Raw genomic sequence first — 25,147 nt, 5'->3', positions numbered from 1 at the left:
CACGTAGGCCTTGGTTCTTTGTCCTTTTCATGGCATTGCGGTGAAGGGTTCGGGGATGACGCTCAGGTCACGTTTATTTTTTCCAGGGGCAGGCGGTGTCGGAGACCTCGGCAACTCTGGGAGCACTGTGGGAGTTTCCAAGCTTCCAGCTGGAGCGAGGGGAAACCCAGTTGCGGGAAGCGTCCCAGGAGGAGGGCGCGGAGAGTCCACACTCGGGACCGCAGGAGCCGCTGCACCGTAAGGAGGAGCCGCAGCAGCCCCTTCAGGAGAGTGGTAAGGACCAGCAGGACAATGTGGGAAGAGAAAAAGACTTCCCCAGGGGTCGGTGGTTGACAGTCCAGCCTGGGAAGGGCCTGGGTTCAAATCCCAGCTCTGCCACTTACCTTCTGGGGGACCTTGAGCAAGTCACCTCACTTTTCTGGGCCTCGGTTTCCTCAACTGTAAAGCGGGGATGTAATCCTCCTCCCTCCTACTTAGACTGTTAGCCCCTTGTGGGGCAGGAACGACGTCCGGGGACTATGTTATCCCACGTCTCAAGTGCTGGGCACATAATGAGAGCTTCATAAATACCATAGTTAAATTAGTTCCAAAAATCAGAGTTAACCCAGGAAGAGAAGGAACCCGCGGAGAGAGCAGAATATCACCAAATCCAAGATTGGCAGAGCCTCCTGGGGATGCCAACCTCAGGCCTCTACCCCTAAGGCCTTCCTGCTTTAGTCCTAGGCCAGACTGATAGGGTCTCCTATTCTTAAAGATGGCCCAGCCTCCCTTGTTAACTGACCCTACAGTTAATAATAGTAATAATAGTAATAATTGTGGTAATTGGTATATGCCAGGCAGTGTTCTAAGCACTGGGGTAGATACAGGATAGTTGAAGTACCTTCTCTGGCTAGCCCAAGTAACCTACCGGCCTTTCCTCCCATTTCCTCCTCAGAAGAACTGACAAGCGTTCTTGTCACCAACCCTTTTCTAATAACCCTAATTACGCCTGAGGACTATTATCAATTCCCCTGTCTCCAGCCTAGCGATCCCAGTTCCTTCAGCCTTTCTTTCATTGGCTCCATTTTCCACCCTTTTTCTCTTTAGGGAAGCGAGGGGACAGCCCCGGTTGAACTGAATGTGGATAATTAGGGAATTCACTGTGTGTGAGGAATAGGGAATTGGGTAAAGGGAAGAGAGGTTTTTCTGACATTTGTGTGGGGTGAGATATTAGGAAGAGAGGTGGGGCAAAGGGAAAAAGAAGGAAGCAGCATGGCTTAGCGGAAAGGGCATGGGATTGGGTTTCAAAGGACCCGGATTCTAATTCCGGCTCTGCCAATGGTCTGCTGCGTGACCTTGGGTAAGCCACTTTACTTCTCTGGGCCTCACTTACCTCATCTGATTAAATATTATTCCTACTTAGACTATGAGCCCTATATAGGGATCTCCCCCTGCTAGACTGTGAGCCCACTGTTGGGTAGGGACCGTCTCTATGTGTTGCCAACTTGTACTTCCCAAGCACCTAGTCCAGTGCTCTGCACACAGTAAGCGCTCAATAAATGCGATTGAATGAATGAATGAATGAATGACTATAGGACAGGGGCTGTGTCTGATAGTCTTGCGTCTACTCCAGTGCTTAACACAAAGTCAGAGCTTAACAAGTCCCATTAAAAAGAGACTGTGTTGAGCGAGACTTCTCCTCTTGGTCCATCCCCCCACTCGTTGCTGAGCCGGCCCGGCCTTGAGGGAAGGTTTCCAGGCCGCTCACGCGGTCAACTGGTCCGTCGCCCTGCAGTACCGCCAGGCTGGTAAACAGCTGGTTGAAGGGTGGCAGTTCCAGGCTCAGGAGCCACAGAGGATTTTGCAAATCTGAACTGGCCACCCTCAAAAACCAGCCGTCGCGGAAGTAGCCGGATTAAAAAACCCGAGGTAGCCTCTAAATTTTGCAGCTACAACAAAAGGCCCTCCAAGATACAGTCTCAGTCGGCACTTTGTTGGAAACAGGGTCTCAGTTTGGGTGGGGGACCAAGGACCAGAAGGTTTTGACAGCCTGATACTGGCTCTCAGCATCCGTTCCACTCCCCGCCTGTCCAGATCCCAACCATTATTTCCCAGCCAAGTTAATTCTCTCGTTGACCCAACGGGACCCAGAGCGACTCAGGATCTAAGCCCGAGAAAAGGGAACTGTTGTAACGAGAAGGAAGCCTCTTTCTGGGCAGCAGGCCTTGGGGCAGTGATGGTGTCATGTGGAAGAGACTCCGTTTCTAGAGACGTAACATACGCTCTGCGAACATTTCCCTAAATTCTAAAGATTAAGAGTCTGAGCTCCTAATTGCAGGAAATGTCTTAAGCTTCTAGTGTACTTTTCCAACATTTAGTGCAGTGCATTGTTTTGTTTAGTTGTCTGTCTCCCCCTTCTAGACTGTGAACTTGTTGTTGGGTAGAGACCGTCTCTTTATGTTGCCGATCAGTACTTCCCAAGCGCTTAGTCCAGTGCTCTGCACACAGTAAGCGCTCAATAAATACGATTGAATGAATAATAATAAAAAATAATAAATAAATAATAATGGCATTTGTTAAGTGCTTACTATGTGCAAAGCACTGTTCTAAGCGCTGAATGAATGAATGAGTGCGTTGCACCAGTGGGTGCTCAATAGATACCCTTATTACCAGACAAGTCTGATGGACTCTCTTTGTCATTTGGACTTCACTAGGCTACAGCACCAGATTCCCAGAACAGGGAGATGGGTGAGGAATATATTAAGTGCCTACTGTGGGCCAAAGCACTGTGCTACATGCTCTGGTAAGCACCAGATAATCAGATCACAGACCCTATTCCATGCGGAATTCACAGTCTAAGAGTTGGGAAGAGCAGATTCCTTTCTATAGATGAGGAAACTGAGACACAGAGAGGATGTGCCCAGGGTCACACAGCAGACGTGGTGGAGCTGGGATTAGAACTCAGGTCCTCTGATTGCTCTTTTCGTTAGGCCATGCTGCTTCTCAGACCATTGGCCTACTGAAAAAACCATGATGGTATTTAAGCACTTATGTGTCATGCACTGGGATAGATAAGTTAATCATGTTGGGGACAGTTCCCGTCCCAAATGGGGCTCACAGTCGAAGTAGCATGGCCTAGTAAGGCTCCTAGTGAGGGCTGAGGTAGATACAAGGCAATCGGGTTGGACACAGCCCTCATGGGGCTCACAGTCTTAATCCCCATTTTACAGATGAGGGGACCGAGGTACAGAGAAGTTACCTGACTTCCCACGGTTCCCCAGCAGACAGGTGGCGGAGCCAGCATTAGAACTCGGGTCCTTTGATTCCCAGGCCTGAGCTCTTTCCACCAGGCCATGCTGCTCTGCTAAAAAATGGGAATGTTGAAGTTGAAAACTGAGTGTAAGTCCACAAAGTGTTTAGGCCCTAACGTGTTATCGTTTAGTAGTCTGCTAGATAAATAGTCCGGGTGTTAAAAAGTACATCCTAACCCTGACTCAGAAACAACTTCTCCAGCCTCAGCACATAGAACAGTGCTTTGCACATAGTAAGCGCTTAATAAATGCCATCATTATTATTATTATTACCTTCTTGAGCTCACCAGCCCCAAACTGATGGGTAGGCTAAACGAGCGTGCCTGTTGCCATTTGCGGAATTTGTGTGTACCGACCTCAGTCTTACCATTACTCTGTAGCTGAAAGTTTCTTGATCCATACACCGGGTGCCTATTCACAAGTCCTCCCCATCTTGCATTGTGTACTGTCATTCAATCAGTGCTATATATCGAACGCTTACTGCGTGCACAGAACTGTACTAAGCGCTTGAGAGAATCCAGTAAATAGAGTGGGTAGACATGATCTTTGTCCATGAGGAGCCTTAGTACAATGTAGCGGTGTACTAGCAATACATTCCCTCACCCACACCTTCAGCAGGGTTGGAAGGAAATGTGATTCCAGTCTCCATAACAGGCCTGTGGGAACTCTACAATACGGAAGCGGACTGATGGAGTAAAGCACTATTGCCGGGGCTTCTGCCAGGCCATTCAGGAAAGCCAGGCCCTTCCTGAATGAAAGACAAATCCATCTGGTGAGCCCTCACTTCCCCTGCCCTGAGGTGTTAAAAACACACTCGGCATTTTACGTTTTCCCTTTGGAAACACTGCCTGCGGAATCGCTTCCCAGATGGTATCCAGCCGTCAGGGGAAGCAAGTGCTAGCAGCCCAGCTGTTATTGGAGGGAGAGAGACGGTTGTGGGGGGAGAGAGAGAGAGACTGTAGGCAGGCCATTGAAAACAAATGAAGGGAAGAGGCCCATCTACTGGGGAAATGGCCTATTTACCATGGAAAATCAGTATGGTGTCGTATATAGATAATGTGTTTAGCGGCCGCTGTGATCACAAGTCATCCCTAGCCTCAGAGTTCGGTTTTATTTGACTTCCTTTAAATCCTCCCTGTCGATTTAATTCTCCCTAGGAGTGCAGTTTGTACTCTCTTGTGGTAAATTACACCATTTGCACTATAATTCTGGCCTCCTGTTTTCCTTTGGCAAAACAAGAGACAAGCAACCAACTCAAGTTTTCAGCCCAGACCATATCATGCTTAGCTTGCTTTTAGGCAGCTGGATGATCTGCTTGTGGCCACCTCCAGAGTGGTTTATCTTTCATCAAAGTTACCCTTATTTCTCCACAAATCACCTTTTTACTCAATGAGACCGTCTCCTGCTTGTAACTTAAAAGGGGCAATCTTGTCTTAAAAAAACTGAATAGATCACTGTAAGTTGTTATTGGTTGGCTAGTTGACCGCCCTTTCCAATCCGTGAGTTATTTCTTGCTGGTGTGGGTGGTTTCTATCACCTGACTCTGTCTTCCAAGTTGGTAAAAGAGAGAAAGTGACCTTCCCAGACTAAGCCCTTTATTTCTCCTCCCCTCCCCTACCCTTTGTGTCAACTTTGTATTTGGTTGTGTAACCCTTAAGCACTCTGGTAGTCACCCCAGGCCCATATTCTTAGACTGCACTATTTTCCCTGTCCCTAGTCTATTTTAATATCTGTCCCCATCTCCGCCAGATTGTAAGCTCCCTGTGGGAGGAATCACGTCTACCAACTCTGTTGCAGTGTAGTTTCCCAAGCACTTAGTATGGTGCTCTGCCCACGGTAAGTGCTCAATTAATTCCACTTATTGACATACACCCCCTCAGAACATCCCCTTTTCCTTGAAGAGAGTTTGGTGTCTTCTGGGGTGAGTTAAGGAGGGGGAATGAGATATGGATGATGTGATCACTTTGTTACATGCAGCTCATTTTGGGCAGGGAACAGGTCTGCCAGCTCTGTTGTAATGTACTCTCCTAAGCTCTCAGTACAGAGCTCTTTAAATAATAGGTTCTCAGTAAGTACCATTCAGTGATTGATTGATCAGAAAAAGCTTAAGGTTCCAGAGGGATGAATCTTGAGGCTGTGGCCCTGGATTTGAGACTGTTTCTGGATGGGATGTGTCCGAATGACTGGAATGTCTTGAGGAAAACTGTTGGATAGCCTAATGGTACAGGACAGCTAAATGAAGAGTCACCTGGAGAGGAGAGGGAGCCAGGAAACGGGGAAAACTGGAAGGAGGCTGCTATGGTAATTTAGCTGGAAAACGGCCGGTGCCTAGACCAGAGTATGGTAGTTTGGAAAGGAGGGAGTGGATCCTGGAAAGGTTATGCAGGGAAAAAAGCGTGGGGTTTTTCAGTGAAAGAGAGCAAGGAATCAGTGGCAATACCAATTTGTGGGCTTCAGGGATGGGTCGGTAGGGTGGTGTGGAGACTGTGATGGGAAAGGTCGGCGGAGGAGTGGATTACTGCATCAGCCTCCTCTCTGCTCTCCCATCCTCCTGTCTCTCCCCACTTCAGTCTATACTTCAAGATTCTGCCCGGATCGTCTTTGTGCAGAAATGCTCTGGGCATGCTACTCCCCTCCTCAGAAATCTCCAGTGGCTGCCAGTCAACCTACGCATCAAGCTAAAACTCCTCACTCTCAGCATCAAAGCTGTCCATCCCCTCGCCCCCTCCTACCTCCCCTCCCTTCTCTCCTTCTCCAGCCCAGCCCGCACCCTCCGCTCCTCTGCCACTAACCTCCTCACTGTACCTCGTTCTCACCTGTTCCGCCGTCGACCCCCGGCCCACGTCCTCCCCCTGGCCTGGAATGCCCTCCCTCCACACATCCGCCAAGCTAGCTCTCTTCCTCCCTTCAAAACCCTCCTGAGAGCTCACCTCCTCCAGGAGGCCTTCCCAGACTGAGCCCCCTTTTTTTCTCTCCTCCTCCCCACCCCCGGCCCTACCTCCTTCCCCTCCCCACAGCACCTGTATATATGTTTGTACAGATTTATTACTCTGTTTTACTTGTACATATTTACTATTCTATTTTGTTAATGATGTGTATCTAGCTTTATTTTCACTTATTCTGGTGACTTGACACCTGTCCACATGTTTTGTTGTCTGTCTCCCCCTTCTAGACTGTGAGCCCGTTGTTGGGTAGGGACCGTCTCTATCTGTTGCTAACTTGGATTTCCCAAGCGCTTAGTCCAGTGCTCTGCACACCGTAAGCGCTCAATAAGTATGATTGAATGAGTGAATGAATTTGGGAAGGAAGATGAGTTTGGTTTTAGACCTTTTGGGCTTGAGTGGCTGGTCGGAGCTCCCTCTGGAAGTTGTCGTAAAAGCAAGAGGAAACGGGAGATTGCAGAAGAGGTGAAAGAACGGGACGAGTGAACTAGATGTATTGGGTCAGCCTTTATGAGCTGTTTTCTTTTGTCTTTCCCAATGTTGGGTAGGGACTGTCTCTATATGTTGCCAATTTGTACTTCCCAAGCGCTTAGTACAGTGCTCTGCACATAGTAAGTGCTCAATAAATACGATTGATGATGATGATGTTGAGGCCTGAGCGTGACAATTGTCCCCAGTATGAACCTGGGAGTCAGAAGACCTGGGCTTCAATCCTGGCTCTGCCACTTGCTTGCCTGCATGTCACTTAACTCCTCTGTGCCTCAGTTCCCTCATCTGTAAAATGGCAATTCAATACCTGTTCTCCCTTTTATTTTTTAATGCTACTTGTTAAGCACTCGCTTTGTGCCAAGCACCGTACTAAGCGCCGGGGAAGAGACAAGCTAGTCAAGTTGGACACGATCCACGTCCCACATGGGGCTCACGGTCAGAATCCCCACTTGACGGACGAGGTAACCGAGGCCCAGAGAGGTGAAATGACTTGCCCGAGTTTCCCTAGCAGACCAGTGGCAGAGCTGGGATTAGAACCCAGGTCCTTCGGAGTCCCAGGCCCGGGCTCCACCGCCAAGGCCACGCTCCCTCCTACTTAGACCGTGAGCTCCGTGTGGGACGGACTGTGTCTGACCGGGCATCTCCCGCAGGGCACTGCTTGGCACATCATCATCATCAATCGTATTTATTGAGTGCTTACTAGGTGCAGAGCACTGTACTAAGCGCTTAGCACTGTACTAATCACAGTTGTTGTGACTGCTGTGTGTGAGGAGGAGAGGGGAAATGGTCAGGCCGAGGACCAGGCTGTGAGCCCGCTGTTGGGTAGGGACTGTCTCTGTATGTTGCCAACTTGTACTTCCCAAGCGCTTAGTACAGTGCTCTGCACGCAGTAAGCGCTCAGTAAATGCGATTGATTGATTGATTGATTCAGCCCCACCCACACACCTGGATAGGTCAGTTTATTTTGGAAGATGGAAGCTGTGTGTGTGTGTGTGTGTGTGTGTGTGTGTGTGTGTCTGCATCTGTGTCTGTAAGTGTGTGTGTGTTTGTGTGTTCAGTTTCAACTATGACAATACAAGAGATGGGAGGGAGATTGAGTCAAGGAGGGAAACAATCAATCAATCTGTGGTATTGATTGAACCCTTACTGTGTGCAACCATCTCACTCTTCCTCCAAGTGTCCCATTTCCTCTCCAGACTGAGCCCCCTCCTTCCTCTCCCCCTCATCCCCCTCTCCATCCCCCCATCTTACCTCCTTCCCTTCCCCACAGCACCTGTATATACGTATGTATGTTTGTACATATTTATTACTCTATTTATTTATTTTACTTGTACATACCTATTCTATTTATTTTATTTTGTTAATATGTTTGGTTTCGTTCTCTGTCTCCCCCTTCTAGACTGTGAGCCCACTGTTGGGTAGGGACTGTCTCTATATGTTGCCAACTTGGACTTCCCAAGCGCTTAGTCCAGTGCTCTGCACACAGTAAGCGCTCAATAAATACAATTGATGATGATGACTGTCTCTATATGTTGCCAACTTGTACTTCCCAAGCGCTTAGTCCAGTGCTCTGCACACAGTAAGCGCTCAATAAATGCGATTGATTGCTAATGGCTTCTTTCTCACCCTTTAGCTTTGCCTGCCCCTTGGGTTCCGGCCCTCCCCGAGGAAGGAAGTACCAGGGACCAGGAAATGATGGCTTCACTCCTCACTGCTGGGGCCCAGGTGAGCCGCTCCACCCTTAGCCCCCCTGAAAGCGTGGACCCTGCTGCCCAAGGGTGACCCTGTGCCCTGTCCTCCGGGCTTTTCTGCTCCATAGTACCACCACCACCACCATCCCTCCACCTTGGATCCGCTTGTAGGTCTCCTCTCCTTCACCTAGCACTCGGTTGCCCTTCTGATTAGCCTCGCCTCCAGTCTTCTCCCCCGGATCCTTCCTGCCACGTGCCGATCCCTGCTGCCCATCGCAGGAGAAACGAAGGCGTTCTCTCAGCAGTAGCAGGTGTCTGTGATGTTTGCAGGGACCGGCGACGCAAGCAGAGCTGACCCGGTGTCTCTCCCACGAGAAGTGGGGCCGTCCGATCCCGGCTCACAGAGATCGCCATCGGGGTGTCGTGCAGGAGAACTATGGGACCGTTGTCCCGCTGGGTAAGCACCCTTTCCCTACTCGGAGGCGGGGGGCCCTGAGCCTCATTTCTACTCCGTAGAAGGTGAGGACATCCCTTTGAGGAAGGGAAGAAGAATTTCTTCCTCCTCCTCCTCTGCCCTTCTTGCCTCTCCCTGGGTGGAGGATGTGATTTGGAAATCTGAGCCCAGTCCCAACCCCAGGGCCTCGCAAAGGGAGGTGAGATTGTAAACTCGTCGTAACTCTAGTCCGTAAGCTTGTTGCGGGCAGGGAACGTGCCTGCCAACTCTGTTATATTGTACTCTCCCAAGAGCGTAGTGCTCTGCACACAGTGAGAGCTCAATTAATGCGATTGGTTGAGAGTTGAGGGATGCTTCCACTTGCCAAATCCCACCCTCCCCTTCCTCTCTGCTCAGCGGGTACCCGGATTAGTAGTCACAGATAATAATAATGATAATGATGATGGTATTTGTGAAGCGCTTACTATGTGCAAAGCACTTGTTCTAAGTGCTGGGGAAGATACAAGGTTATCAGGTTGTCCCACGTGGGGCTCACAGTCTTAGTCCCCATTTTACAGATGAGGGAACTGAGGCCCAGAGAAGTTAAGTGACTTGCCCAAAGTCACACAGCTGACAAGTGGCAGATGAACAAATTGCCGAGCTTCGCTGCCGTCCTGCCCCGTATCTTCTCCCACTTGACCTTGCCCGAGGGGGTCCAGGGCACTCTACTCCCCATCCCTCAAATACTCCCCTCTCCCACCACGTAGAGGAAGGATCTGGGCAAAGTGGGGGAGTTCTCCGTCACAGCGTGAACCACGTCGTCGTCTCTGCTTCCTCACGGTCAGGATTTCAGGTTCCCGCCGCCGACGTCACCTCCCGGCTGGAACGAGGGGAAGAGCCCTGGGCCGCGGCCCTCCAGGGCTCCAAAGAGAGGGAGTTCCCGAGGGGCGGCCACGCCGGGGAGAAGCGGGGCCGCCACGACCACCCGCCGACGAGGAGGGAAGGGAAGACCTGGAGAGATCAGCAGCAGCAGTGGGGCTTGGAGGACGAGAAAATTGCAGGAGTGCACTGGGGCTACGAGGAAACCAAGACCTTCCTGGCCATCCTCAAAGAGTCTCGGTTTTACGAAACCCTGCGGGCTTGCCCCCGCAACAGCCAGGTGTACGGGGCGGTGGCGGAGTGGCTCCGGGAATGCGGCTTCCTGCGGACCCCGGAGCAGTGCCGGACCAAGTTCAAGAGCCTCCAGAAGAGCTACCGGAAAGTGAGGAGCGGCAACGTGCTGGAGCCCTGTGCTTTCTACGAGGAGATGGACGCCCTGCTCAACTCTGCCAACGCCCCACCCGCCGACGTCCCGGAGGAGGCCGCGTCTCCCCTGAGGCCCGGAGGAAGCAGCGCGGGCCCCGACGAGCCCGGCGGCTGGGAGCCCGAGAAGGCCGTCCGGGAGGTGATGGCGGAGGAGTCCGACGGGGATGAGATGGGCCTCGAAGAGCCGGGCCTGGAACCCGAAATCTCTGGGGCCCCGGCCCTGTTCCAAAACCCAAGTGGTAAGAACGTTTCTCTAATTATCATCATCATCGTCATCAATCGTATTTATTGAGCGCTTACTATGTGCAGAGCACTGTACTAAGCGCTTGGGAAGCACAAATTGGCAACATATAGAGACAGTCCCTCCTACCCAACAGTGGGCTCACAGTCTAAAAGGGGGAGACAGAGCAAAACCAAATATACTAACAAAATAAAATAAATAGAATAGATATGTACAAGTAAAATAAATAGAGTAACAAATATGTACAAACATATATACATATATGCAGGTGCTGTGGGGAAGGGAAGGAGGTAAGATGGGGGGGATGGAGAGGGGGACGAGGGGGAGAGGAAGGAAGGGGCTCAGTCTGGGAATCAATCAATCAATCAATCGTATTTATTGAGCGCTTACTATGTGCAGAGCACTGTACTAAGCGCTTGGGAAGTACAAATTGGCATCACATAGAGACAGTCCCTACCCAACAGTGGGCTCACAGTCTAAAAGGGGGAGACAGAGAACTGAACCAAACATACCAACAAAATAAAATAAGTAGGATAGAAATGTACAAGTAAAATAAATAAATAAATAAATAAATAAATAGAGTGATAAATATGTACAACCATATATACATATATACAGGTGCTCCTGGAGGAGCTGAGCTCTCAGTAGGGCCGGTGAGCTCTCAGTAGGGCCTTCTGGTATTTGTAATAACAAATTATGGTATTTGTTAAGCGCTTGCTATGAGTCAGGCACTGTTCCAAGCGCCAGGGTATCTATCTACACGATAATCAGGTTGGACAAAATCCCCGTCCCACATGGGGCTCACGGTCTTAATCCCCATTTACAGATGAGGTAATTGAGGCACAAAGAAGTGAAGTGACTTGCCTAAGGTCTCGCAGCAGGCAAGTGGCGGGGCCAGGATTAGAACCCAGGGCCTGTGATTCCTGTGAGCCCGGTGAGCCAGTTGTTGGGTAGGGACCGTCTCTGTATGTTGCCAGCTTGTACTTCCCAAGGGCTTAGTACAGTGCTGTGCACACAGTAAGCACTCAATAAGTACGATTGAATGAATGAATGAATGAATGAATTCCCAGGTCTGTCCTCGTTCCCCCACAGCCATGCTGCTTCTCAACTGCTCTAGGCCATAGTAGATGGAGAGTTTAGTAGAGGGGAGGGGGAGAAGAGCGAGAGAGAGAGAGAGAGAGAGAGAGAGAGGAAAAAAAAGAATATGAATGCGTGCACATTCACGCAAAGAGTGGTGCCTCAGCTCTGAGCCGGGCCTGGAACCCGAAATCTCTGGGGCCCCGGCCCTGTTCCAAAACCCAAGTGGTAAGAATATTTCTCTAATTATGGTATTTGTTAAGCGCTTGCTATGAGTCAGGCACTGTTCCGAGCGCTAGGGTATCTATCTACATGATAATCAGGTTGGACAAAATCCCCGTCCCACATGGGGCTCACGGTCTTAATCCCCATTTACAGATGAGGTAATTGAGGCACAAAGAAGTGGAGTGACTTGCCCAAGGTCTCGCAGCAGGCAAGTGGCGGAGCTAGGATTAGAACACAGGGCCTGTGAGCCCGGTGAGCCCGTTGTTGGGTAGGGACCATCTCTGTATGTTGCCAGCTTGTGCTTCCCAAGGGCTTAGTACAGTGCTGTGCACACAGTAAGCACTCAATAAGTATGATTGAATGAATGAATGAATGAATGAATGAATGAATTCCCAGGTCTGTCCTCCTTCCCCCACAGCCATGCTGCTTCTGAGCTGCTCTAGGCCATAGTAGATGGAGAGTTTAGTAGAGGGGAGGGGGAGAAGAGCGAGAGAGAGAGAGGAAAAAAAAGAATATGAATGCATGCACATTCACGCAAAGAGTGGTGCCTCAGCTCTGAGCCGGGCCTGGAACCCGAAATCTCTGGGGCCCCGGCCCTGTTCCAAAACCCAAGTGGTAAGAATGTTTCTCTAATTATGGTATTTGTTAAGCGCTTGCCGTGAGTCAGGCACTGTTCCGAGCGCCAGGGTATCTATCTACACGATAATCAGTTTGGACAAAATCCCCATCCCACATGGGGCTCAAGGTCTTGATCCCCATTTACAGATGAGGTAATTGAGGCACAAAGAAGTGAAGTGACTTGCCCAAGGTCTCGCAGCAGGCAAGTGGCGGAGCCAGGATTAGAACCCAGGGCCTGTGAGCCCGGTGAGCCCGTTGTTGGGTAGGGACCGTCTCTGTATGTTGCCAGCTTGTACTTCCCAAGGGCTTAGTACAGTGCTCTGCACACAGTAAGCACTCAATAAATCCCAAGCGCTTAGTACAGCGCTCTGCACACAGTAAGCGCTCAATAAATACGATTGAATGAATGAATGAATGAATTCCCAGGTCCGTCCTCCTTCCCCTACGGCCATGCTGCTTCTCAGCTGCTCTGGGCCATAGTAGATGGAGAGTTTACTAGAGGGGAAGGGGAGAAGAGAGAGAGAGGGGAAAAAAAAAGAATATGAATGTGTGCACATTCATGCAAAGAGTGGTACCTCAGCCCTGAGCTTCAGCGTCCCCCTCCATCAGAGAGGGACCGTAATCTCTCCCTCCCCCTCAGGGCCCCACCTCAGGCCCTTCTTTTCTTTTAGCCCATCTGCATTCGGTAGTCTGTGCACCCCAGACTCAACGTCCTGTCTAGTGTTCGTGCCTCTTTATCAAAACGACAGCTAAAACCACGATGAAGCCGCAAGCTTCTCTGGCCTCTGCTCCACGGTTTGAAACCAAGTATTTCATCGCCCATTCATGGGTCAGGAAACTGAGGCACCCAGGAGTTAAGTGACTTGGCCAAGGTCACGACGCAAGTAAGCGGAGAGGGCGAGGCTAGAGCCCGGGTCTCCAGACTCCCTAGATCTGGGCTCTTTCCACTGGACCCTCCTTCTTTTCCAGTAATCTGACAGAAGCCAAATCTTGTGAAGTTTTCCGGGTAACAGCGACCGCAAAGCTGACCACGACGCTTGGGGAGCCGCCCGTGAGTGTCCGTCGCCCGCCGACCCCCAGCTGGACCTGACGTCTCTGAACTTTCTCTCCCATCGGCAGGTGTGCACTGGGGCTATGAGGAAACCAAGACTTTCCTGGCGATCCTGAACGAGACTCGGTTTTACGAGACCCTCCGGGCCGTCCACCGCAACAGCCAGGTGTACGGGGCGGTGGCGGAGCGGCTCCGGGAGTGCGGCTTCCTGCGGACGGCGGAGCAGTGCCGGACCAAGTTCAAAGGGCTGCAGAAGAGCTACCGCCGGGTCCGGAGCGGCCACGTGCTGGAGCCCTGCGCCTTCTACGAGGAGATGGACGCCCTGATGAATGCCCGGGCCCCGGGCCCCTCCAGGGATGCCCTGGAGGTGTCCCCCCGTCCCCTGAGGCAAGGGGGAAGCGGTGTTGATGCGGACGAGCAGGAGCCTGGGGGCTGGGAGCCTGAGGAGCCTGCCGAAGCCATGGGGGAGGATTCTGACGGGGAAGGAATGGGTTTTGAAGAGCCTGATGTTCCTGGAGCTCCAACCCTGTTCCAGAGCCTGAGTGGTACATGTTACATGTGTGTGTGTGTCTGTCTGTGTCTCCCCCCCACCCGCAGGGAGTTGGCTTACTTGGTGGGGGTATTTATACACACTGCCCATCCACCTGCCCATCAAACAGAAACTCCTTACCACTGGCTTTAAAGCACTCGATCATCTTGCCCCCTCAATCAGTCAATCAATCAATCGTATTTATTGAGCGCTTACTGTGTGCAGAGCACTGTACTAAGCGCTTGGGAAGTACAAGTTGGCAACAGATAGAGACAGTCCCTACCCAAAAGTGGGCTCACAGTCTATCATCATCATCAATCATATTTATTGAGCGCTTACTATGTGCAGAGCACTGTACTAAGCGCTTGGGAAGTACAAGTTGGCAACATATAGAGACAGTCCCTACCCAACGGTGGGCTCACAGTCTATCTTACCTTACTGATTTTCTGCTATAAGCCAGCACGCCCACTTCGCTCCTTGACTGCCAACTTACTCACTGGCCCTCCGTATCGCCCGCCTCACCACTGACCCTTCATTCATTCATATTTATTGAGCGCTTACTGTGTGCAGAGCCTTCACCCACATCCTGCTCCTGGCCTGGAACTCCTTCCCCCTTCATATCTGACAGACTTTCCACGTCTTCAAGGCCTTTTTCACTCATTCCTTTAATTGTTCATTCAACTGTATTTATTGAGCACTGACCATGTGCAAAGCACTATATTAAGGGCTTGGGAGAGTACACTATAACAATAAATAGACACATTCCCTGTCCCCAAAGTCACATTTCCTCCAAGAGGCCTTCCCCAGTTAAGTCCTCATTTCCCTTACTCCTTCTCCCTTCTGCATTGCCCTTTCACTTGGATCGGTACCCCTTATTCACCCCCACCCTCTGCCCCGTAGGACTTACATCCATATCTGTAATTTCTTTGTTTAGATTAATGTCTGTCTCCCCCTCTAGACTGTAAGCTCCTTGTGGGTAGGGAACACTTGCCTGCTTTGTGACCTTGGCCAAGTCACTTAACTGTTGTATTGTACTCTCCCAAGCGCTTAACTGTGAGCCCTATCAATCAATCAGTTGAATTTATTGAGCCCTTTCTATGTTCAGAGCACTGTACTAAGCACTCGGGAGAGTACGACGCGACATACTTAGCAGATACGGTCCCTGCCCATGGTGAGTTTACAGGGACTGTGTCCAACCCAATTATTTTGTATCTATCCCTGTACTTGGTACTGTCCCGGGCACATAATAAGCCCTTAACAAATACCAAATTATTATTAGTATAGTGCTCTTCACACAGTAAGTACTCAACAAATACGACTGACTGACTGGATTGGCAGTCGGGAGACCTGCTGGATCTGCTGTTGACCTGGCTGACTTTCTGCCTCTGCCCTTTTCAGGAGAGTGATACACGCCTCATAGGGATACCGGGAAGAGACACGAGTTTTTACAAGAGGAAAGACTTTGAACGACTTTGAGGGGAGGTTCGGGGTAGATCCAAGGCCGATTATTTGCGTTTAAGAAGATGAGCACAGTGGGAGACGCAGGATGGGGAGTGAAAACGTCTGCCCCGGGGGATTAGCAGAGAGGATCAATCAATCAATCAATCAATCGTATTTATTGAGCGCTTACTATGTGCAGAGCACTGTACTAAGCGCTTGGGAAGTACAAATTGGCATCACATAGAGACAGTCCCTACCCAACAGTGGGCTCACAGTCTAAAAGGGGGAGACAGAGAACAGAACCAAACATACCAACAAAATAAAATAAGTAGGATAGAAATGTACAAGTAAAATAAATAAATAAATAAATAAATAGAGTAATAAATATGTACAACCATATATACATATATACAGGTGCTGTGGGGAAGGAAGTTGGGTGTATATATATATATATATATATATACAGGTAAGACGGGGGGGATGGAGAGGGGGACGAGGGGGAGAGGGAAAGAAGGGGCTCAGTCTGGGAAGGCCTCCTGGAGGAGGTGAGCTCTCAGCAGGGCCTTGAAGGGAGGAAGAGAGCTAGCTTGGCGGATGGGCAGAGGGAGGGCATTCCAGGCCCGGGGGATGACGTGGGCCGGGGGTCGATGGCGGGACAGGTGAGAGCGAGGTACAGTGAGGAGATTAGCGGCGGAGGAGCGGAGGGGGTGGGCTGGGCTGGAGAAGGAGAGAAGGGAGGTGAGGTAGGAGGGGGCGAGGTGATGGAGAGCCTTGAAGCCCAGGGTGAGGAGTTTCTGCCTGATGCGCAGATTGATCGGTAGCCATTGGAGGTTTTTGAGGAGGGGAGTAATATGTCCAGAGCGTTTCTGGACAAAGATAATCCGGGCAGCAACATGAAGTATGGATTGAAGTGGAGAGAGACACGAGGATGGGAGATCAGAGAGAAGGCTAGTGCAGTAGTCCAGACGGGATAGGATGAGAGCTTGAATTAGCAGGGTAGCGGTTTGGATAGAGAGGAAAGGGCGGATCTTGGCAATCTTGCGGAGCTGAGACCGGCAGGTTTTGGTGACGGCTTGGATGTGAGGGGTGAATGAGAGAGCGGAGTCGAGGATGACACCAAGGTTGCGGGCTTGTGAGACGGGAAGGATGGTAGTGCCGTCAACAGAGATGGGAAAGTCAGGGAGAGGACAAGGTGTGGGAGGGAAGACAAGGAGCTCAGTCTTCGACATGTTGAGCTTTAGGTGGCGGGCGGACATCCAGATGGAGATGTCCTGAAGGCAGGAGGAGATGCGAGCCTGAAGGGAGGGGGAGAGAGCAGGGGCAGAGATATAGATCTGGGTGTCATCAGCGTAGAGGTGATAGTTGAAGCCGTGGGAGCGAATGAGGTCACCAAGGGAGTGAGTGTATATTGAGAACAGAAGGGGACCAAGCACTGAACCTTGGGGAACCCCCACAGTAAGAGGATGGGAGGGGGAGGAGGAGCCTGCAAAAGAGACTGAGAAAGAACGACCGGAGAGATAAGAGGAGAACCAGGAGAGGACGGAGTCTGTGAAGCCAAGGTCAGATAACGTGTGGAGGAGAAGGGGGTGGTCCACAGTGTCAAAGGCAGCTGAGAGGTCGAGGAGGATTAGGACAGAGTATGAGCCATTGGATTTGGCAAGCAGGAGGTCATTGGTGACCTTTGAGAGCGCAGTTTCCGTGGAATGAAGGGGACGGAAGCCAGACTGGAGGGGGTCGAGGAGAGAGTTGTTGTTGAGGAATTCTAGGCAGCACGTGTAGACAACTCGTTCAAGGAGTTTGGAAAGGAATGGTAGGAGGGATATGGGACGATATCCCATATCCCATATCCCAAGGATATGGGACGATAACTAGAAGGATGAAGCTAGGTGATATCAGAGGAGATCCTGGGCATTTTCAGAAAGCTTTTACAGATCAGTGATAGAAGGGGAGGCCGCCACCATTCCTGGTGCCTCACTTCCCCCTGGTCTGACATCTCTGAACTTTCCTATCGGCAGGTGTGCACTGGGGTTATGAGGAAACCAAGACTTTCTTGGCGATCCTGAATGAGACTCGGTTTTACGAGACCCTCCGGGCCGTCCACCGCAACAGCCAGGTGTACGGGGCGGTGGCGGAGCGCCTCCGGGAGTGCGGCTTCCTGCGGACGGCGGAGCAGTGCCGGACCAAGTTCAAAGGCCTCCAGAAGAGCTACCGCCGGGTCCGGAGCGGCCACGTGCTGGAGCCCTGCGCCTTCTACGAGGAGATGGACGCCCTGATGAGGACCCAGGCCACCGGCCCCTCTGCCGGCATTGCTGAGGAATCCACATCTCCCCCTGGCCGAGGGGGAAGTGGTGGGGAAACGGACGAGCGAGAGCCGGGGTCGTGGGATCGGAAGGATGCTTCAGAAGAGGGCATGGCGGAGGAGTCCGACGGGGACGAGATTGGGATTGAAGAGTTGACTCAAGAGCCTCAGGGCTCCAGGGCTCCGGTGCTCTTCCAAAACACGAACAGTAAGAATCTCTCTCTAGCAATCCGGACGAGCGGGCACTAATCCGTCTTGTCCATCCATCCGTCCCTTGCCTCTCTCTTCTCTATTCCCCACCGTACTCCGCCACTTGTCAGCTGTGTGACTTTAGGCAAGTCACTTAACTTCTCTGTGCCTCAGTTACCTCATCTGCAAAATGGGGATTAAGACTGTGAGCCCCCCGCGGGACAGCCTGATCACCTTGTCACCTCCCCAGGGCTTAGAACAGTGCTTTGCACATAGTAAGCGCTTAATAAATATCATCATCACTGGATACAGTTCAGATCGGGTACAGTTTCTAGGGCAACGCTGGTCTTACAGTGACTCAAGCCATTTGCCTCCAGCTTGGACCCAAGGGTGAACCCACACCTTGCAGCTGGCTTTCTCATCATCATCATCAATCGTATTTATTGAGCGCTTACTGTGTGCAGAGCAGTGTACTAAGCGCGTGAGCACTGTACTAAGCTCTTGCTTTCTCGTGGTCCCCAGCTGGGTTTCTTTCCCCTTGGCATCACCACACGTTCCCATTTGGCCTAATTCATCCCTCCCAAACCAGCTGTGCCCCCATCCACCGTTAGGACCTTTATAAAAACGGAGAACTTATAAACCAGGGGGGGCTTGGGTCTGGGTGGTGAGGAGGAAGGAGAATGGGACAGATTGCTCCTCTCATGAGTACACTGGACACCAACTTACTACTTGGGCCTAAAGGCCGTTGAACTTCTAAAGATGATTTTATCATAGCCCTTTGGATCATTTTAAATGCGCCCCTCTCTCCACCCACTTTCCCACCTCCCTCTTCCTTGAAATTATATATCCTATGTTAGGTCCGCATTCAGATAAGCCAATGTCTGGGGTGTCCGTTCAACTTCCATTCACCTTGTTTCTGAATTTGCTCACGATTCCTTGAGATTCTTGGCAGCAGGCTTCCAACTTTGCACGTGCGAGGTGGCCTCTGGCTTCCGACAGTTTAGGACCCAAGACCGTCTCATTGTACGTCCTTTTGCCGTGTATTGTGAGCCCTGAAATGTGGTTATGCCAATGTGGAAAAGCCCCCCCACTTGATAGCACCCAGCCAACTTCCCTCCAGTCTCCTGGCTTTTGTTTTTTGGTTTTTTCATCCCAACAGCATACACATTTCCATTGCCCACCCACAGAAAACCCCGAGCCGCATTCCAAACTCGTACTCCAAGTGTTAGCTCCCCAGTTTGTTTCAGACTCTATGTCTATGCTGGTTAATCAGCTGACAAGTCTGGCAGAGTTCTTCCAGGTACGAGGCTTCAACTCCTGAGGGTGCCCCGTGCTCCTGAAAGTGGAGCCATGGTGGTGTTCATTTACTCTGTGCCAAGGAATAGAGAGTTGGGAAGAATCCACTTCCAAAGTTGCAGTCTGCCCTGGATAAGGATAGACTGGGTTTGTCTCCTCTTTGATCATCATCCATCCCCCCATCTCCATCCCCCCCATCTTACCTCCTTCCCTTCCCCACTGCACCTGTATAGATGTATATATGTTTGTACATATTTATTACTCTATTTATTTTACTTGTACATATCTATTCTATTTATTTTATTTTGTTAGTATGTTTGGTTTTGTTCTCTGTCTCCCCCTCTTAGACTGTGAGCCCACTGTTGGGTAGGGACTGTCTCTATATGTTGCCAATTTGTACTTCCCAAGTGCTTAGTACAGTGCTCTGCACACAGTAAGTGCTCAATAAATACGATTGATGATCATCATCATCATCATCATCACCACCACCACCAATATCATTTATTAAGTATCTCCTGTGTGCTGGGTATTGTAGTAGTAGTAGTAATAATAATAATAAGTAATAATAGTAGTAGTAATACTACTATTACTAATAGTACTATTACTACTAATACTGTTATTATTATTCTTAATAGTAGAAGTGCAACGGCATTTATTGAGAGCCTGCTGAATTCAATGCACTGTACTAGTTTGCAAACCTTTGGTGTGGGTCCTGGGGGAGTGGAATCTCTATCACCTCTTGGGTTGAAAAATGAGAATTAATAATAAGAATAATGTTGGTATTTGTTAAGTGCTTACTATGTGCCAAGCACTCTTCTAAGCTCTGAGGTAGTTTCAGGCTAATCAGGTTGTCCCATGTGGAGCTCTTAGTCTTCATCCCCATTTTACAGATGAGGTAACTGAGGCACAGAGAAGTTAAGCGACTTGTCCAAGCTGACAAGTGGCCGAGCCGGGATTAGAACCCACGACCTCTGACTCCCAAGCCCATCCTCCTTCCACTAAGCCACACTGATTCTCTAATTCTCTAATTGAGAATTGATAGGTCAGTCCCCGTGTGCCGGCAGGGTGACTCCCTCCCCCTGCCTTCCCTCTTAAAACCCCCCAGAACTCAGGTGTCAGGTGTTTTATCTAAAATAGTGTGAGGTCGTCTGGCCAACAGAGTACAAAAAATCATCATCATCATCATCATCAATCGTATTTATTGAGCGCTTACTGTGTGCAGAGCACTGGACTAAGCGCTTGGGAAGTACAAGTTGGCAACATATAGAGACGGTCCCTACCCAACGGTGGGCTCACAGTCTAAAAGGGGGAGACAGAGAACAAAACCAAACATACTAACAAAATAAAATAAATAGAATAGATATGTACAAGTAAAATAAATAAATAAATAAATAAATAGAGTAACAAATATGTACAAACATATATACAAAAAATCTTCCAATCCCCATCAGTCGGATGGGTCTACAACTTAGTCCGTCCTTGGGGACCTCCTGGTTGACCGCAGGGGACAATTTAGAGACCATCATCATCATCAATCGTATTTATTGAGCGCTTACTATGTGCAGAGCACTGTACTAAGCGCTTGGGAAGTACAAATTGGCAACATATAGAGACAGTCCCTACCCAACAGTGGGCTCACAGTCTAAAAGGGGGAGACAGAGAACAAAACCAAACATACTAACAAAATAAAATAGAATAGCTATGTACAAGTAAAATAAATAGAGTAACAAATATGTACAAACATATATACATATATACAAAAAATCTTCCAATCCCCATCAGTCGGATGGGTCTACAGATTAGTCCGTCCTTGGGGACCTCCCGGTTGACCGCAGGGGACAATTTAGAGACCATAGGCCTGTCTTACCTCTCTTCTCCAAGGTTCTCAGAAATGAAGCTCCTGCCCCTGTTTTATTTTTAGTCCCTGGGGTCCTCTCGCTCCTGAGAACTTTCCTAGAGGTAGGCAAAAATGAAACGTAAAAAAATTGGCTTTGGGTTCCCACAGTTCACTTCCCAGTTCTTCAGTTTGGGATTAAATTGACAACCTGTCTTCCTCGGAGCATTTGGGCGAGGAAACATAATCTCCCAAGGTAGGTGAAATAAAGGAATTGAGCAGAGAAGTTAATCGTCTTCCTGCCTCCCAAGCCATCCTGTCATCATCATCAATCGTATTTATTGAGCGCTTACTATGTGCAGAGCACTGTACTAAGCGCTTGGGAAGTACAAATTGGCAACATATAGAGACAGTCCCTACCCAACAGTGGGCTCACAGTCTAAAAGTCCCATCCTGGGAAAGTATTCTTGGTTGGCCTACCTGGGCATTTCAACTAGCTCATAAGGAGCTCTTAAGCTCTTAGTAAGGAGAAGCAGTGTGGCTCAGTGGAAAGAGCCCGGGCTTTGGAGTCCGAGGTCATGGGTTCAAATCCAGGCTCCGCCACTTGTCAGCTGTGTGGCTTTGGGCAAGTCACTTCACTTCTCTGGGCCTCAGTTCCCTCATCTGTAAAATGGGGATTAAGACTGTGAGCCCCCCGGGGGACAACCTGATCACCTTGTAAACTCCCCAGCGCTTAGAACAGTGCTTTGCACATAGTAAGCGCTTAATAAATGCCATCGTTATTAGTATTATTATTATGGAAAGAGCGAGGTTGGGGTACTTCCCTTCGCTAGAAGTATTCAGACTGAATTATTTTTGCTCCATGTTCCCAGCTTCTTCACTTGACCCTTGCCACTCCTTAGCTGTACTGAAAATTCCAGCACTTCCCCCAGAATGGCTCAAGGCTTTATTCAAGTCTCTGGGGATTCCCGAAGAATGTTTCAGCGTTTCCCTTGCGATTCCATCTTGCTCCCAGCCTAGGAGGGGCCTGGAACCTCCCGTCAGTAAGCAGACGTGCCCACTCCAAGGAGGCAATAGTAGTGATCCCCAGAAACTGTTGGAGTGAGGTTCCCCTGACTTGCTCATCCCAGATCTCCGATGATGACCCAAAGACCCAAAATGTTGGCTGTTAGTGCTTTCAAACCTGCCCCCTCCCATTCTCCCTCCCCCTCAAAAAATCTCTAATTCGGTTTTCCTTCATGTTTTTGTTTTAGTGGCATTTGTTAAGCGCTTACTATCTGTCAAACTCTGTTCTAAGCGCAGTGGGGTAGGTACAAGTTAATTATATAAATATATATATATATATATATATGTTTGTACATATTTATTACTCTATTCATTTTACTTGTACATATCTATTCTATTTATTTTATTTTGTTAGTATGTTTGGTTTTGTTCTCTGTCTCCCCCTTTTAGACTGTGAGCCCACTGTTGGGTAGGGACTGTCTCTATATGTTACCAACTTGGACTTCCCAAGCACTTAGTACAGTGCTCTGCAATCAATCAATCATATTTATTGAGCGCTTGCTGTGTGCAGAGCACTGTACTAAGCGCTTGGGAAGTACAAATTGGCAACCTATAGAGACAGTCCCTACCCAACAGTGGGCTCAGTAAGCGCTCAATAAATACGATTGATTGATTGATTAGATCAGACGTCGTCCCTGTCTCACATGGGGCTCACTGTCTAAGAAGGAGGGAGAACAGGTATTCCGTCGCCTTTTTACCACTGAGGAAACTGAGGCACAGAGAAGTGACTTGCCCAAGGTCACAGAGCAAGCATTTGGCAGAGACGAGATTAGAACCCAGGTCCTCTGATTCCCAGGCCCGTGCTCTTTCCAGAAGTAGGGTAACACTACTTCTCTTCAATGAAACCTCGGTCAAGTAGCGTGTTTCTGGTACCGCAGGGTGGGAGTCACGGTAGTGGACACTGTAGAATGAACTGTCTTGTCCCCTGTTTGCACCTCCAGGAACAGGACTTCCAGTTCCCAAATCTGATGGGAGCACCCGGCTGGAGTGTGGGAAAGAGCTGCTGTGGAAATTAGAGGTCCAGACTTCCAAGCGGGAGGCCTCGAGAGGAGCTCATACAGGTGAGGAGTGGATGAGGTCTGATCAGATCTCAGTTTGGAGACCTGGGATCCCGGGGATTTTCCTCTTCCTGCGCTAGATGTTTGAGCATCTTATCTTTAATTCTCCGTTCCCCGGAGCCCAAAGTGTGGGTAAAATCTGCAATGTCTCTTCATTCTGTTAGGTGTGGGAAGCAAGGCGAATCCCAAACGGGAAATTTCTGAGGACGTGGAACTGCAGGGGCCACTACCAGGACGGTCCAGAGGTGCGGTCCCCCGGCGCCCTGATCTGGGAAAAGACTGCGAAAGCGAGTGCAGACCCGGGAAGCAATGGGGGAATCTCTCGGGAGAGAGACTGGGGAGACTCGTTTCCCAGCAGAGAGATTTAGGGAAAGTCATAGGTCACCAGAGACACTTCATGGGGGAGAAATCCTTTAAATTCCTCAAATACGGAAAAGGCTTTGGCCTGAACTCCCACCTTATGGTGCACCCGATGGTCCGCCAGAAAGAAAACCCCCACAAATGCAGCGAGTGTGGGAAATGTTTCGGTAGGAGCCGGAGCCTCATCAGACACCAGAGAATCCACACCGGGGAGAAACCCTTCAAATGCCTGGACTGTGGGAAAAGCTTCAACGACTCCTCGAACTTCGGTGCCCACCAGAGAATCCACACGGGAGAGAAACCCTACAAATGCAGCGGAGTGCGGAAATGCTTCAGCCAGAGCTCCAGCCTTATCATCCACCACAGAACCCACACGGGAGAGAAGCCCTACAAATGCAGCGAGTGCGGAAAAAGCTTCAATAACAGCTCCCACTTCAGCGCGCACCGGCGCATCCACACAGGGGAGAACCCGTACAAGTGTGGCGACTGCGAGAAGAGCTTCAGCAACTGCACCCGCTTCCGAGAGCATCGGAGAACCCACACGGGAGAGAAGCCGTACTCGTGCCTTCAGTGTGGGAAAAGCTTCAGTAAGAGCTCGGCTCTTTCCAAACACCGGGAAATCCACGTGAGGGAAAAGCTGCTGACCCAGCCCAGACCTAATTACACACCAGAGAACCTGAAAGTGCGAGAGACTCTGTAGATGGAATTAGTCGAGGTCGCCTTAGTACGAAGATCCCACCTTTCGGCTCAGGACACCCACGTGGCTTAAGAATTTTCCCGCTCTCCCGGAACCAATCTTCTGTTAGATCGGAAGCGAAACTCCCCCAGGGAGGTGGAAATGCCAAGACCCGGATCGCGCCCCATCTCTGCTTCTGAGCCATTGAATCAGCTCCTCAGGAGGCCGTGGCTTCCCCTGGCAGTAAAACGGGGAAGGCGGGTGGCCCGTGTGAATTCAGCGGGCGACTCTGTCGGGCGTGGTGAGCCTGGTGGATTACTGATTCTCGCAGCACTGAGGGCGTCCGGCCAAGCGCGGGTGAAAGGTGCTTCTTCGGAGGGGCGGAAATGCCGAGGGCGGCGTTGTCTCCCCCTCCTTCGTATGTGAATCTGACCTCACCACGGTCACACCCTCCTAGGGCTGGGAGGGACTCAGCTTCCCGGCAGAGCCGTAGTCCTAACCATCCCCAACCGTTGGCTACGGATCCTGTTTTTAAAGCTATCCCTAGGACACTGTGCAACTTTCCTCAATAATCCATTCCAGTGTTCAACAAACCTCCTTGTCAGGAGGTTCTTCCGTATGTCTAGCCTAGGTCTTTCGTGCTGTAGTTGAAGCCCATTTCCTCTTGTTCTTTCCTCGGTAGAGAAGGAGAGCAGCTGGGCCCCTTCCTCTGAAAACCTCCCCTAAAGATGTAGGTCACCCCCTAACCGTCGCGTCTCTAGCATAATAACCTCAGTTCTCTTAACTTCGTCTCACGGACTTGTTCCGCTCTTTTAGTTGTCTTCGGTGTTTTTGTCTGGACCCTCCAAGTTTCTCACGGCCCCCTTAGAGCGAGTGGAATGTCTGCTCCGTGCCTCTGTCGGAATAAAGTAGAATTTTGTGCCCACCCCTGCTTCTGAACTCTCCTGGTTACTGTTGTCCAAGCGAAACCTCCAAGTTTGGTGCTTGTTAGGAAGTTTGCACCTTAAGATAGTCATTTCAGAGGTTCGGCTCCTTGGTT

General features: G+C 50.1%; 1 protein-coding gene across 1 annotated transcript in view; it reads left to right on the top strand.

The window, feature by feature from the left end:
- Window positions 1-25,121, top strand: part of ZKSCAN2 (zinc finger with KRAB and SCAN domains 2) — a 33,053-nt gene extending 7,932 nt beyond the window's left edge. The window contains exons 4-11 of the mRNA XM_038753360.1: window positions 87-273; window positions 8,355-8,446; window positions 8,743-8,869; window positions 9,691-10,389; window positions 13,431-13,907; window positions 17,347-17,838; window positions 22,956-23,075; window positions 23,237-25,121. Of these exons, the coding sequence (XP_038609288.1) occupies window positions 87-273; window positions 8,355-8,446; window positions 8,743-8,869; window positions 9,691-10,389; window positions 13,431-13,907; window positions 17,347-17,838; window positions 22,956-23,075; window positions 23,237-24,132 (3,090 nt within the window). The 3' untranslated portion in view covers window positions 24,133-25,121. The remainder of the gene's footprint in view (window positions 1-86; window positions 274-8,354; window positions 8,447-8,742; window positions 8,870-9,690; window positions 10,390-13,430; window positions 13,908-17,346; window positions 17,839-22,955; window positions 23,076-23,236) is intronic.
- The last annotated feature ends 26 nt before the right edge of the window (window positions 25,122-25,147 follow it).

Source organism: Tachyglossus aculeatus, chromosome 11 (assembly GCF_015852505.1).
Source record: "Tachyglossus aculeatus isolate mTacAcu1 chromosome 11, mTacAcu1.pri, whole genome shotgun sequence".
NCBI lineage: Eukaryota > Metazoa > Chordata > Mammalia > Monotremata > Tachyglossidae > Tachyglossus > Tachyglossus aculeatus.
This window is presented reverse-complemented; position numbering and strand designations above follow the sequence as displayed.